General features: G+C 35.6%; 1 protein-coding gene across 6 annotated transcripts in view; it reads left to right on the forward strand.

The window, feature by feature from the left end:
• Window positions 1-16,659, forward strand: part of LOC124367137 (poly(rC)-binding protein 3-like) — a 48,879-nt gene that overhangs the window by 15,651 nt on the left and 16,569 nt on the right. For all 6 annotated transcript variants that reach the window (XM_046823802.1, XM_046823791.1, XM_046823819.1 and 3 more), the window contains exons 4-6: window positions 7,437-7,553; window positions 11,897-12,160; window positions 15,575-15,697. In XM_046823802.1, the coding sequence (XP_046679758.1) occupies window positions 7,437-7,553; window positions 11,897-12,160; window positions 15,575-15,697 (504 nt within the window). The remainder of the gene's footprint in view (window positions 1-7,436; window positions 7,554-11,896; window positions 12,161-15,574; window positions 15,698-16,659) is intronic.

Here is a 16,659-nt window from a genome sequence, read left to right on the forward strand (position 1 = left end):
TGTGGCAGCTCAATGTTGATGAAATGAACTCCTGCATGTGATGGCAAGGGCGTTCATAAATCACCGTTCTGTGTTGGGCCAATTCGGTAGTTTTCCCCTGGCTCTGGTCTGCATATGTAATGTATGTCCCTTGGCCACTTGTCCTTACGCATTTTGACATACAATACTGTGTTGTTTTTTCGAAAATGTAGAGACTCGGCAGGGTCAACAGCTTCAAACTTTTTGAAAGATTCTCTGCATGACTCTCTGAATTTCAAATTGTGCGATTATTCGAAACGCTTGCTTTGCAATCTGAAGACCCTCATCAACTGATTGTTTGCACAAGCACAGAACGGACAGTAAGCACAAGCACCAAGAAGTCAAAAAAAAACAACACAACCAAAATACATAAAAAAAGCACACACAAACAACGCAAAACACACCAACAGAACAATAAGAAGCAAAACACAACACAACTCACTACAACACCACAAAAAAAATCAACAGCAACAAAGCACAAAACAAGAGCAAAAAACCAACACCCTGGAAGCACGCACAAAAAAGAGCAATATCTCCGCCAGTCACAAAAACACAAGCACACAAGCAAAAACAAGCCCACACGCAACAGCACAAGCACAAAAACAACTCAATAAAATAGCAACATAAACAAACAGCACTACGAAGGCCAACAAGCAAAAAAAACAGCACACAAGCAAAACAAAAAACCAAAACAGAAGCAATAAAAAACAACAAAAAAAAAAAGACGAAAGCACGCAGCACTAGCAACACACAATACACAAATAAAAAATGCAGCACAAAAAAAAACGAAAAACAAACAACGCTCCACAGCGCGTGGGTGAACTATTTACACAATTCCACTCCTGTAGGTAAGGTTGGGGGTAAATCAAGCCATAATACGCCGTCATCAGTACCAGAGTGGGGCAATATTTGCCTAGATTCCCTCAAAACAAAATTTCCTTGAGGATAATTGTGGCGCAAACAGTGATCAATTTTGATTATTCCAGTCTACCCTCGATCAAGGTGTATTCCAAGGAATCTCGAACTATAGACCCTCTCTCGTATGGAGGTCTGCCAACATAGTGGCAGTACCACACCGAAATCCACAGGCCGAAGAGCAAAGTTGATGACATTGGTCTTCGTTGTGTTTGTTTGGAGATTGAGGCTGTTGAAGTGTTGAACGCAATTTGTTGACATAATCAAGAGCGTCTTCCAAGAGAGATAGTTGATTTTTCACTGAAAAGTGAGTCGTGTCATCAGCAAACTGCCACGGCCTTTCCGTGCATTAGTGATGATCAATGCATTGAACATATAGCAGAAACGAATTGGGCTAAGAAAGGTCCTGAGGAACCCCCATAGTCAGTGTCGGATTTTTGTTTGAAAGTTTATTTGAGATTTGGACAACTTGAGTTCAGGTACGCTTAGAAATGATCTAACACAAGTGTGGCACGCCTCGGATGCCGTGTGTTTCCAAAATGTCGAGCAGATGTTCGTGGTCAACACAATCGAATGCCCTTAGATAGGATCCGAGAAAGACACCTAAGAGTGCATTCCGATTTTCTATACCCTCAACAACCATTTCAACTAGATTCGCCACAAGCTTCGGTAGTAGATTTTCCTTTTCTGAATGCCGAATGTATACAGAGAATCGGTTGTTTTGATTTAAAAACTTCAGCATTCCTGATCAAAAAAGATTTGTTCAAAATTTTGCTCAAACAGGCAAATGGAACAGTGCCGATAATTATTTGTTGAACAGGGATCGCCCTTTTTAAAAATTGGACTTACTTTCGCGATTTTTATAGGAGTGAGGGAAATACTCCACTTGTTCAAAAGACAAAATTACTTAAATGTGTTAGTGGTCTCAGATATGTTTTGAAACATTTCTTTATGAGCCACATAGACGTCATTCAATATCGTTCGATTTTTGGACGTGAGCGGTCTAAAGATTCGATCAACCTCTATCTTCTAAAACCGGTACCTATGCCATGACGTTACTGTGTAACTATGTATTTCTTCGCCTAAGATTCACTTGATGCTGCAAATGGCCGGTGTTTAGCTCCGCAAGCCACAGACGCGAAAAATCTGTTGAAACCTACGTTCGCCACCTCCCCGAGCCTCACATACAAGTTCATCTCCATTTTAATTTTGATTTGATCACCCTGTCCCTTTTGTTTATTTTTTGAAGTGATGCCCCAAATTGGTTTTTGAAACATTTATTGAAGATATAATTGAATTTTGAGACATCCATGAGCTTACGCTGCTTGATCACTTTCTTATAAGTTTTTTTTTGTATCGATTGAAAAAGAGTTTGAAATATTCAGCGTCTCCGAAGTGTTTTTATTGATTTCGGAGAAAAATTTTATTTCTCTCTCGACAGACCAATATAACCTTTTGTGATCCAATTGCTGTTTGCCTTTTTTTGACAACTTGATTGTTTTTCGTAGGACAGCATAGCACAAATTTAGATGATAATTTAGACCTCGTTAAACGTTGAAACTGCTGTTCTCTACCTGAAAAAAAAAATTTTTTTTTTTTAATTATTGGGTTGCGTTAAATATTTAGAAAGTTCCACGATTCTTTGTACAGGGAAGTGTTCAGTAAGAGTCAATGTTTTCCAGGCGCCCTCATGTCTCTACTGTTTTTGTGATTTTGAGCTCCCTTTCGAAGTGTTTTCCCACTGATTACAGCCTTCTTGGCCACAGTGATCCGAGATTGCTGTGTTGACCACCTGGACACCGCGACACCTGGAAAGTTGGAAATGATGTTGTCTATAAGCAGATTGAGTAGTTGCCGTTACTCGCGTTGGAGACTTGACAAGCAACTCAAGGCCAAAAGACCTCAACAAATCACACATCTTTTGGTGATTGGAAATTCTGGTTGTCCATTGCGTTAATATTGAAGTCACCTCCCAAGAGGATAAGTCTTTTCTGTGATTGGTCAAGTCTGTAAGAAAAGTGATCAAATTTAGAAAAAAAAAATTTCTTCAACTTCCACTGGGAGGACCTGTAAATTCCAATTACCCCAAAACAATGGTTGAGTCACTGCCTTGAAGTTACTGATAACCAACTGCTTCAAAGTTCGCGATCCAACGTTTTCCTTGAATTGAAACATTGGAAAGGTGAAATTATTTTTCACAAAATAGCAACTCCCCCTCCTTTGGAAGTGGGTGTCCGACGTAAAGTACTGCCCATTTGTAATTTTTGGAATGTGGCAAAGATGTTATGTATTTGTTGTTGAAACCGTTTTCGTTTACAACAAGTAGCATCTGTTTTCAATCTTCACACATGATGTTGAATTTCCTCAAGTTTTGTTGTTTGCCGAATGAGAATTTTGGTGAAGCAGTCAAATACGTAGTTTTAGAATGTGAAATTTTTGGAATTTTTTGATTGTAGTTTTTTCTACACCTGGCGGTCCACAACCTCCCCGGCGCTTGAAAGTGCGGTCCCCCTTAAAAAAAGAGAGCGTCCCTTGAGGGCCGGTCACACCGTCCCCCGGATACACGGTCCCCTCCCGCTTCCATAGGTGACATGCTGGGTGTCTGGGGGATGTCTGAGGGGTGTCTGGCCCCCCGGTCTCCCCGTTGGCAGCCACAGGCGGCCTGGCACGATGCAGAGGGGCGGCGGCCGTCGGAGCAGTGACTGAGCGGCGGCCGCGCAGGGCTTCCGTCGTTCCCGCAGGGGCGGTCTCAGCTCCATGAGCCTCCCCACCACCATCTCAGCCAACAGCCGCTTACCCCCGCAATGAGAGATGCTGACTCGTGCCGCACGTGAAATGCCATACGGCCGATTTTATTGAAGTCAATCACTTGAATGTTTATAGCGAGCGGCCCAGTTCCCCTCAATATAACAGATACACAGAGCACGGTCCTCGTCCTGGATGGGATGGTTTTGGGTGCCCAGGTCATGTCTAATTGGCAAGGTGAAACAGACCAAAATCCATGAAAAATCAGAAAAAACTTCAGCCCCCTTACAGCGAGCTCCGTGTTAGCGGACTGTCTGGTAGCGCTGTGTGCCTCCAGTTACTGTATATGTTGCGTTGTTGCCCACTGCTGATCGTACGAGCCAGCCGATTAACACCTCGTAGTGGGTTCCGGGTTCAGAGATGGTGTGTGGCCCTAAGCTCACGATGTCCAGCAGGGCCGGCGCCAGGCATGCACACTTGTAAGATACAACTAACAATCACCGCCTATCATCTACCACACTTAAATTCCGTAGCAGATAATTTTCTGTGAATTCTTCATTGGCTGGTAGTGGGATATTCGCAGGACTGTAACTAGCCAAGGCTGCCAACAACGATGAGAACCTGGATAAGCGTGGATTATGGGTGAATTTTGAGCTCCTGGAAACATGTGTTGATTAGGTGTGAATTTTTATTATATCCCTGGTACTTTTACTAGAGATTGGTTGATTCTGATACTTGATATCGCAGTTCTTTTCACTCAATTCATGTACCAACAGAAGTGCTTAAAATATGCTTGGAAAATAACGATTTCACAATATTACAACAGTAATGTGAGGAAGCTTAATCTCGAATCCAAATAAGTCTCTTCACGGATAACAATCAATTGGCAGTACACAAATTATAGATTGCTAAAACATGTTTTTGTAGTTCTTTGTGTATAAAAACTATGTTGAAATACAGTAACACAATAAAATGATTTACGAGGGTAAACCAAATATGAAAGGTAATTTTGCTATTGTTCTTAGAATGTAAGTCCAAATTAGATAACGCTATTTGGAGTTGATGTTTGGTTTATAAGGAATGGGGATTCTGATTAGTGTTCAGTTCAGCATTTCTGTCAGTACAGCCATGATCGAGCAAGAAGTCCCTTTGTCTGTTGCGGAATGGATTATCATAAAATTTAAAACCAATGTAAGCATTAAACTGTCTGAAATTTTAACGCGTTTGCGGACATAGTTTGGGGACAGTATACTTTCTCAGAATCTTGTGTTTATGTGGGCAAGAAAATTTAAAGGTAGACGAGAACGGGTTGAAAACAAAAATCATGATCGATGCCTTAGGACAAGCGTCACAGATGACAATATTCATGCCTTTCGAATTCTGCTGGAAAAGTCCTTGCATTGATTATTTTGGACCATATTTGTTGATTTTCTGCATGGTCAACAAACGGTACAGTGAATGTGGCGGCTTACTCCTATCAGTTGTTACGGTCGGCAAAAGCCACCTATCGAAACAAAAGAAGACATACCCATTAGAGATGTCATTCTCCTCTATGACAACACCAGGCTCTAAGTTTTGACTTTGACAAGGGGAAGACTGGAAGAAATGGGCTGCAAAACCCTTAAGCACCCTCCTTATAGCCCAGACTTGTCCCCAATGACTATTTTTTGTTCATGCCTATTAAGGAATCACTGGAAGGAAAACAATTTGAGAGCAATGAAGAAATCGAGGAGCACGTGTGCAATTAATTGGCTTAGAACTCGCCCTGAAACTTTCTATGACCAGGGAATACTGAGACTTCCAAATCGGTGGCAAAAGTGTGTAGAACATGCGAGAGAGTATATTGAAAAATGTTAAAAGAATAATAAGTGTATGAATAATAAAGGTGGGAAAATTACCATTTATATTTGGTTTACCCTCGTACAAATAATATTTTAATTGAAGTTTGTATTATCTTATATTTGCCAGTGTTTCTGCTGGTTCTATGCATGGGTGTTAGCTGCTCTGGGGTAAAAAGAGGATTGCAAATTTTTATTTTATGTATATATTGTAGTTTGTGTAGTTGTAGATAGATTCTTTATAAATATAAATATATATCTATAAGTAAATGGAAAATATTCTGGAAGCTCATTTTACGAGGCATGTTTTTAAAGTAAGTACCGTTATGATATAAAAAAATCAACAAACAAAACTTTATTTATCTGAAAGATATTTATCTGAAAGTGCATTCTTTCCTCTACTTTCTACATAATTTCCATTATTATTAAGGCACTTGTCGTATCTTGGGACCAGCTTTTGTATGCCATCGTCAAAGAATTTTGCCGCCAGACTGGACAACCACTGTTGCACAGACGTTTTTACTTCTTCATCATTGGAATGACGCTTCCCCGCCAAATGCGTCTTTAAGTGCAGAAACAAATGGTAGTCGCTAGGCGCTAGATCGGGACTGTATGGAGGATGGTCCAGTTGTTCCCAGCCAAATGAAGTGATGAGCTCTTGCATTCGATTAACTGAATGTTGACGAGCATTATTATGGAGCAAAACAACGCCTGCACTCATCATGTCACGCCTTTTGTTTTGAATTGCACAAGCAGTTTTTTTAAAGTTTCACAGTACGTGGCTGCATTAATCATTTGACCGTGAGGCAAAAATTGACCAACAACACACCCTGTCTGTCCCAAAAGACAGTGCACATGATTTTCTGGGTAGAAACTGTTTGCTTGAATTTGACTTTCCCAAGGGATGTTGAATGCCGCCATTCCATTGACTGTTGTTTCGATTCTGTTGTAACGTAGGCTACCTACATTTCATCGCCTGTAACGATATGGCTTAAAACATCATCCCCCTCGTTACTGTAACCCTCGAGAAAGCTCATTGAACTGTCCAATCGTTTTGTTTTTTGCTCATCATTCAACATTTTCGATGCCCACCGTCAACACAGTTTCCGATAATTTAAACGTTCGGACACAATTTTGTAGAGAACACTTCTTGATACAGCAGGAAATTTTTCAGCTAAAATCAAAATTGTGAACCGTCTGTTCTCTTTCACTTTACAGTCCACTTTTTGAATGAGATCATCGGTAATGACTGCAGGTCGCCCACTTCGTTCCTCATCATGAACGTTTGTGCGGCCATCTTTGAAGGACCTAATCTTGATAAACCGTCACCATTGTACTCTCTTAAGGGTTAAATACATTATTATAATTATTTATTCACTTTAAAAATGGACTAAAGAATAAGAAATTTTCAACTGGGAAAACTGAGGAAAAACTGGAAATTTAAAAAGAGGTTTGAGTTGCCACCCTGTTTAGTTTTCATTTTATAGATTATAAAATGAGCATCCAAAGTACGTATATTCTATATGTCAAAAATAGAAGTGTATTACTTATAAACTTAAACTTGGAAATTTATTGATTCAGATATTACTGCTTGTTGGATTCCCATTATGAAATTAGATTTATTTGAATTCAGTAACAGATTATTTGTAGTAATGTAATAATATATAGATAGGAAATGCAATGCATAAGACTATTTTCCAGTTGAAATTATTTATTGAACTAGTTTAGGATAAGGAAATTTTACATGCCACTATGTTGCTGAACTGGCAGTGGTGGAAAATGAACACAACTTCATTCCAGTAATTAGTGAAAGCATATAAATTATTCCTTGTATTTATTCCAGTATTAAAAATTGATTTAAAGTTAGCAATAAATAAAAATGTAATAGCAGGGTGATGTATATTGATTGGTGTGTTACAGTCTGGAGCGAAGATCAACATTTCAGACGGCTCTTGTCCTGAGCGTATTGTGACTGTTACTGGACCCACTAACTCCATCTTTAAGGCATTCACACTCATCTGCAAGAAGTTTGAAGAGGTAGAGTAATGGATTTATCTTTAAATCTTGACTATTAAGTATTTCCCAAAATGGCAGGCTCTTTTGATAACAATTTTATAAGGGTTCTTTTAAAAATTTATTTCTCATCAATCTTTTAAAATTTATATGATTTAGAAATAAATGTCAATGTCATTGAAATAAATGTAGCATAAACTTAAAATTGAAATATTGGATGAATAATGGTTTCTTTCTAAAAGATACGTATATATAGAAAGAAATAAAATGTTATAAATTGTAATAGACATTTTGTAATATATGTATTTTTTAAGGCAAGAAGCTTAAGTTTTTGTTTTTACAAAAATTAAAACTGCATTATAAAGGCAAGAATTTTTAATCTTGTTTGTCCAAAAATTATAAATATACAAAGCACATTTTTATTGGTGTTAACAAAGTGTGCAACAATGTATTTTTATTTATGAACAAACTAAAATACGTTTGGCCTACCAGCTCACTCCAGGGTCATTCCACATCAATTCAACTAAAGAACAATCACTTTCTCACCAACCAACTCACCAACTACCCATGAAGATAAGTCACCATGCCAAATTTTAACACTCTACCTCTTACCGTTTCCTTTTTATAGCCTTTTGAAGTTTTGCATTTCCGCAAATGGATATCGCAAAATGAAGAACGCTTACGTTTCGAAAATAATTTGTAACTTTTTGATTTACCATTAAATCTCCATGAAAATGTATAGGCTTATTCTTAAAACAATGAAGATTCTAGAAAAAATACCTTAAACCTCTAAGTTAACCTACTAGGGCTGAAAAAAACATTTTGTTTGCATCTTTGTATTTTTTTTTTAAACGAAGACATAGTTTAGCGTTACATTAACCCTTTGAGCCCCAGCCGCCGGTATATCGTTGGTAAATTTCACTGTCTAAAAACCCTAGGCCGACGATATATTACGGCGGTAAAAATAGTGCGAGAAACCCCAGCTGACGATATGTCGTCGGCATGATATAAGTTATTATAAATGGCTCTTAAGTGTTTAATTTTAGCGACACCAGTGGTTTTAGAACTTATAATTTTATTTTCATACATATACAATATGATTTCATGGTCAAATGTTACTAAATAATATTTACACTACTCCTAAAGAAAAAGTAAGAAAATCAGCTGTTACTAAGAACAACATCTGCATCTGCTGTGACATTGTTTACGTTTAGTAGACTGTGTTGTGTTGTTCCACTTCTGTGTTTATTTTGATGTTCGTTACGTTTGTGTGAGTAGACAGTTATATTATTGTTTCGGTACTTTCAGTATGAAATATTGTTTTATTTTGTAAATAATGGGTGACTCAAACCGGTACTTTGGGATTATACCGACCACACCAGTATGAAGAACACAAAAATATAAATTTATAGAAACAAACATGATAGAACGAAAAAACAACTCTGTAATTACAAAATTACAAGCATTTCCAGGTATTGTGATCGGTATTGTTGTCGCTGTTATCTTATCTTTTGTCGAGAATCCCGATTACGGCAGGCCGCGCGGCATCACATGATTTGCAAGGTACATAATTGCCTTTCCATTAAAATTCAATTTATATTTCTGATCAGCCCCTCTAGAATTTGATATTTTACTGATAGGTACTATCTCGAGGGATGTTTTTCTTTCGCTGATGGCCGGAGGCACTCGCATTTTGGGTGGCAGAATGTGATCAAGAATAAAAACAAGTTTTGAGTGTTTTTTCAATAAAGAGTTTAGTTTTAGTTTGGTAATGTTTGTTTTTGTTGAATTTTTGTGTTTGGAGAAATGTAGAGGTAAAACACGGAAGTACAAGAAAGCGACGTGACTCAGCAATCACGTTATCTACTAGGCCGCTCGACTTTGACCTCTGTCTGAGGCTGGGAGGGGTTTGCGATAAGACAATTCCTGTTTTATATTGACGAAATATTGTTTTACGCTAATCTAGTAATCAGTAGAAGCGAAATGTCAAATAACGATTCATGTCTGGGTGTGGTCGGTATAATCCCAAAGTACCCTCAAACCTATCAGAACATTCAAGTGACATTGACAGACAATTGAATATTGACTTTTCAGATGACGATTCAGTATTATCTGATATTTTTGACGATGATAGTGACCTTGATCCGACGTATGATCCTAAATATGATAGTGACAATGGCAGAAATGTATTCCTATTTAGTGCTAAAGCCTTAACACCTGAGATACCATCTACATCAGGTCAGAATAATGTTACACAACCTAGGCCTAGTACGTCACAGGTTTTGTGTCATTAAAAAAAAATATTTTACAAAATATTTATTATTGAACTAATCTGTCTGACAATTTTTTTGCATGTTTGCAATAACATGACAAATGAAATAAAATTATTTCCCACAGGTTAATTGTTCCTTGTTTTATTTCTAAAAAATTTTAAATGTAACTTTTTTCTTTTTTTTAGTTTGCACATATGCGTTATTTTACATATATAAAAGTACATAAACATTTTTTAGCCCTTATTGAATTTTTTATTTGTAAAGTACCTTATTTCAAACATTTTAATGTATTATTTAGGCCACTAGCTAGTATATTAGTGATGGTATGATTTTTCAAATGAAATCGTACAAAATCACTGAAAAGGCCTTGGAGTTTTTAGACAGTTACTTGCAAAACTAGACTTGGTAAAAATTTGCACAAACTATATTTTTAGCTCCGGGGCTCAAAGGGTTCAATATCATCGAAAGGGTATGTGATAATCACAAAAACTTTTTTTTTCTAAATCCTTACTAACTGGGCTATCAAATGATGAAAAAATATTAATGGGGTTTTGACACCTTTCTTGTGTTTCATTACATTAAATAATAGGTTTCCAATTTATTTTTTCCGTCCAATTATACTGAGCAATAAGGATTTCCAGGGATTATAATGATCTCTAGGCTTGCATTATTATTAAGGATATCTGAAGGTATATTTTATTATTCAATTCATAACATCATATTTTAACCTGAGGAATCATCTTGTTCAAAGACCTTAATTTCAAACAAACTCAAAAATTAAAAATAAACAATAGGTGTTAACTTACCTATATAAACGGTTTAATATTTCCAACATCTTAATTACATTCCAAATTTTACAGGAAAACATTTAATGAAGTTTTGAAAATTTCTCTTCAATTGAGCTGACACATTTTTCTGGTAACCTATAGGTCCTTCCGGTCGAAGTGTGAGGAGGATCAACAATTGCAAGTACATGAGGTATTGGCACGGGGCAAATGTCCTCTCGCTTTGGCCAATGAAATGATGGTGATGGCCCTGCATGATGCATAAATTTAACAGTCACACCACCTTCTTCTTTATTCATTTCAGTTATGATTCCAAAGTACCATAGATTATCATATTTACAAGCCACATAGCATGATGGATTCAAATTTTCTTCTGTCACAAATGATGTTGATTTATTCCTCAAGTTAAACATCAGGGCAGGTTTCTCATCGGAACTGATCCTCCTTGCTTCCAAGTTCCCTGAACTGTCTATCGGCTTAAAGTTATGGAAGCTTCTGGTTCCATGGACTGTTTGTACGTCCTCAACATTTTTACATACCAACATTTTTGTCAGGTCTTTGTAGTTTTCTTTAAAGTGTTCTTATTGTGATCATATTTACGTGTGAGCACTCCAGATCTAGGATTAAAATCAATAAATATTTATACTTAACAGACAGAGAAGAAAGTGAATTAACATATTCGCTGCTGAAAAAAAATTGTAAAACTTTAAGCTGTGCTAAAAAAAATTATAGTTAACCCTTTGAGTGCCACAACACCGCTAATTTTGCTGGTACGAAAAGTGCATAAAGTGCACTAATTTTGATGTTTCGGATTTTGATAATATTTTATATAGTGCAAGGTTATTTTGTCTCTTTTTATGACTGGACTGTCTCTAATCATTATACTCTACTACTACTACTATCTGATGATAGTTCAGCACAGTTAGTTGGTTTACTCTATTTAATAGTTATGGAACTTTTTTTGTTTTATATTCAAATGATACTTATATAAAAGGTATTACTATTATTTGTATTTACTACATGTTAATGTGTTCATTTAGTTAGTTAATGTATGTATGCTAAAACAATAATGTACTATTTGTGGTTGGATAGATTTGGATTTTCAAAAAAATGCTATTTTGCAATAAACTATTAAATGCACATTGATAAATTATCATAGAACAAGCAAATTTGGTTATGCGAGAATTTGCTCTTTGCTGCATTCAGAATAATGCTGATAAAGAAATCAATGGTTGTGTTATTGTGGTTATGGTGGGAATTGTACAGTTATTGCTAGATGATGTTCATTTCAAACGTGTGTTGTGAATAGTTCCAGGAGCTGCAGAACGGCGGTGGAGGGGGTGGCGGACCAAGACCGCCCATCACCCTACGACTGATTGTCCCTGCCTCACAGTGCGGCTCGCTCATCGGCAAAGGGGGCTCCAAGATCAAGGAGATCCGAGAGGTGACTGGGGCAAGTATCCAAGTGGCCAGTGACATGTTGCCCAACAGTACAGAGAGAGCTGTTACCATCACTGGTACCAGCGACGCTATCACGCAGTGTATCTTCCACATCTGCTGTGTCATGCTTGAGGTAATAGAGAAATACATTTGATTAAATTAGTAACAGATGTTGTTCATTTTAATAATATATTGAAATATCGTATCAATTATTGAGACAGATTAAAACAAAAGTTGTTAAATTGATTTGGGTCTGTTTTTTGCTTTTAATATTAAAGCAGTCTTCCCTCATACATTTGAAACATTTGCTACTTCATGTCTTCTAACCACTCAATGTGTCTATTGTTATGAACCTGCTCACTGGTGGCCATGGAAGTTTTCAGCCTATCCTTTAACTATCTGGTGAACTGGTCATTGCCATTTGCCATTTTTCACAATCTATTTAAAAAATATATAGTACAAATATAACTAACTGCCTAAAATAATACAAACACTTACTCTATGTTGTTTACATTACACAAAATAACAACCTACTGTTCAAAATCAGGCATAAAATATACCCAATTAAAACACTTGTGGCACTATTTTGCATTTGTATCTTTAAAATGGACCAAATTTATGGTATTTAACAATGAATTTGTTACCAAATATCATGAAACAATAAAAACAGGCTGTTGGATGAAAAACTGCAGAGATAGCATTTTGGGATGTTGGGACGGTTATCTGATTAATGAATAAATACTTTCTTTATTAAAAATTTTATCAATAATTAATTTAATTTATTTGAAATCAATACAAATGAGAAAACACATTGAGTAAATATTAAATATGGACTATAACTCGTAAGGGAAACCACATTTAACATTTTAATACTATTTCCAAAACCTAGACCTGAGATTTGTTAGAAAAATAATAAAGCTAAGTTTAGCTCAATGAGATATGTATTAACAATTATACACATCTTAATGTAACATTTTGCAAAGGGTCTAAAATGTCTAAAACTGGTTTGGTGGTTTAAAGACGTGCTTCTGATGATCAAAGAGTGGGAAGTATTGGAACAGGCTCGGAGCAAATAGCCTAACAGTGAATTGAAAGCTTTACATTCAGTAGAAACCACTGGAAATTGAGGATTTTACTCTGTATTTTAACTCTGGAAGCGTGGGGAGCCAAACAGGAAAAATCACTTATTGACCCAATGTGTAGACTACATTCTTGATCAGGGCACTGTATTAAACTGAACTATTATGAAGGAAGTGTGTTTTAAATATGCAGGAATATTAAACCAGAATTAAATACGGGTCATTCCATGTCGAATCAACAAATGGTCTCTGGACATTGACCTTTCAGTTTAAAAATTTTTTGTGTGGAAGTTATACCTTACCAAGACAAGTAAAATGCACAATTTTACACTTTTTTGCTTTGGGTTTTTGAGTTACAGGCTTTTAAAGACCAACAAAAAGGCAGATTTTGGTGATATCTCAGTATTTTCTAATCACCATAACTACAAAAACGAAAGCACTCAAATGTGTGACATTCTTTTCCATTTGAAATGCTCTTTAATTTGATATATCACATAACTATGTTTTTTTTTCTCCCAAAACTGTTTTTTTTTTTTTTAACAAAAAATAGGTCTTCTTAATTTTTTCCAAATTTTATAATGGGAAGTAAATATGTTCTTATTAAAAAAAAAATATTTTGTTACTGGAGTACTGGTTTGGTGTGAGCAGTCATTGCCATGTACATTAAGTAAGCTACTGTGTTCTGCAATAATTTAGATGTGAAATTATCTCCCTTTGCCAGTCAACGTTTTATTTCTAATTTGGTTAATACTTCTAAATTTGCATATGATTTTACAAAACAACACTTTTACTACTTTTCAGCATAATCCCCTTGAACATTTATGCATTTGTTCCAACAGACCACAAGCTTTTTTATACCAGCTGCAAAGAACTCTGGTGTTTGAGCCAATTTCCCTCAATTTCTTGGCGTTCTTGGTATTCTGGAACCAGTTTCCACACAATGCCTCCATCAGCGGACCAAACACTTGGTGCTAAATCGGAACTGAAGGGAGATGAGGCTGTACTTTCCAGCCCATTTTGTTAATGGTTTCTTCTCGGGTTAGTTGAGCAATATGAGGACGTGCATTGTCTTGTTGGAGAATCAAACCTCTCCTCTGAGATCCACAACGTTTCTCTTTCATGGCTGGCTTCACTTTCTTCAAAAGCATATCTGAGTAGTATTGACTGTTAATTGTGAATTTTTTCATGACAGGTGAGCTGGTTTGCTTCCACTCCAAAGCCTTTTTGATTCTGACTTATAATAGTGAACCCAAGTTTCATCACATGTTAAAATTTTGTTGAGGAAGTGCTCACCTTCTCTTTCATGACGTTCCTGTAGCTCTGTGCACACTCTCAACCTTGTTTCTTTGTGTAGTCGTGTCAACTCCTTTGGGAACCATCTTGCACATGTTTTGCGGTACTTCAACTTGTTTTTAATAATGTTATGAACTGTACCCATACTCACGTGAACTTTTTCAACTATTATTTCCACAGTGACTCAGCGGTCTGCACGAATTACGTCATTAATTCGACTTTCCAGTGAGGGAGTTAAAACTTCAACTGGTCAGCCAGGACAGTGTTTGTCAGTCACTGAATCTCAGCCATTTTTGAACCCTTATATTATTGGATTCTGAAAAGTAGAAAGTAATAGTCTGTCCTTTAAGAATTTTGATTGAGAATGTTGCTGAATTAGTGTTATTCACAATTCTAATGACATTAGTAGAATGATGCCTGGTAAATCTGATCATCATCACCATTAGAAATAAAGATAGAAAGGTACAGGTTCAAAAGAGATTAGATTTAGCAAATTTCAAAGAAATACATTGCTTATGTAAATAAAGATTTAGCACATTTCAAAGAAATACATAACAAAAAAATAAAAATAAAAATTTCCAACAAGTCAAATTAATTTTTCGAAGGTTTGTAAGCTTAGACCAAAGGTCATCATCCTTCTTGGGCAAAGTGGAACACATAAAATGTGTTTCTGTACATTGTACCATAACATAAAATTAATGATGACGAGCAAAAATGCAAAATTTTATCCTGGATGGTCAATATCTTTGAAATCCGATCACTCCTTGTGTCTGATCGAGATAAATATACAATCCACCTTCCTAGCGCTGTTACATCAATATGTGTAAAGAATTCCCAAGAGTTAGTGAATTAAAAGACTAACTGTATAATAAATTTAATAATGAAATAAATTTACTTCATTTCAAAAATTGAAACTGTAATATTGTTTATGAGTGTAAAGTAACTGGCATGATGTATCAGTAAAGCGTTTTATTGCAAATCTCATAAAATACAGTATTTCAATAATATTGGGTTCTAATTATTATAAATATGATGATAGTACTGTATGAATAGTACTGTTTCATATCATAAATAGAGCATTAAAAAAAATAATTTTTGGTTTTGACTAAAAAATAAATGGGAAATAAAAGTTTGTCTTATGTATGGTGTTAGAAATAATTGTGCTTGTGTTGCAGTCACCACCCAAAGGAGCCACTATTCCTTATAGACCTAAGCCTTCTGTGGCAGGTCCTGTTATCTTGGCTGGTGGTCAGGCATATACCATCCAAGGAAACTATGCTGTGCCAACTCATGGAGATGTAAGTAAAGTTTGTGTTGAGGTAAAACACAAAAAAACACCAAATAAAATTATTATTTCCATAATACATTGTCAGCAAACTAAATAACTATGGAACAATGGATGCAAATATGTTTGTCATCTTGTGTTAAGGTTTGCCTGCACAAGACAATAAAAATATTCATATTTTTGAATCTACGGGAAGTTGAAATGCTTAAAGTTTTCTTATTCTACAATTTTAAAAAGAAAAATTACAAAAATGTTAATTAAATATTTGGAAGAGATTATTATTCATCATGACATTTCTGCTACGGCAACCTGTTAAGACTTTATTTATGTTTTAGATGCATACGTCATTTACATCGATGTTTTCATACAAAGATGTTTTTCTGCTACAAGAATTTAGAAATTTAATGAAAACATTAATACGTTAATGCAGTTAGAACCCCTTAACACTAATAACATGATTCTGAAAAACTAAAAACCAATTGTTAAAAGTAAGAAAACATTTTATTTTAGAAAAAAAAAATTGATCGGAATAATCACGATTCTAAACTAAAGTTGGTGTCAAGCGGAACTTTACATTGTAATGTGATTATTTTGTTTTAATACATTGCAGTGATTAGGAAGTATGTTGTATGTACACAAATTGTGCTTTAGTTGTAAGGTAGAACACACATCCTTTGTGTTGTCTAGACTTTTCAATGAAAGGTGATTCTGCTGTTATTTAAAGTATAGAATTAGAAAAATTGTACTAGGAACCTCAGAACAACGATTTGGAAGTTTATCCAATATTTTAATGATATCAAGTCCTAGATCTAATAAAATATTACTAACAAGAAATTATTACCGCAATACTTTACTTGACATTCATTATAAACCATAATAATTTTTTTTAACAATTAGCAGTATCAAGCTAAAATACCGGATAAAAAAAATATAAACCAATTCATTACTGTTGCCTTTTAAATTAGAGAAATTTTA

The sequence above is a fragment of the Homalodisca vitripennis genome, chromosome 1, assembly GCF_021130785.1.
Source record: "Homalodisca vitripennis isolate AUS2020 chromosome 1, UT_GWSS_2.1, whole genome shotgun sequence".
Classification (NCBI taxonomy): Eukaryota; Metazoa; Arthropoda; class Insecta; order Hemiptera; family Cicadellidae; genus Homalodisca; species Homalodisca vitripennis.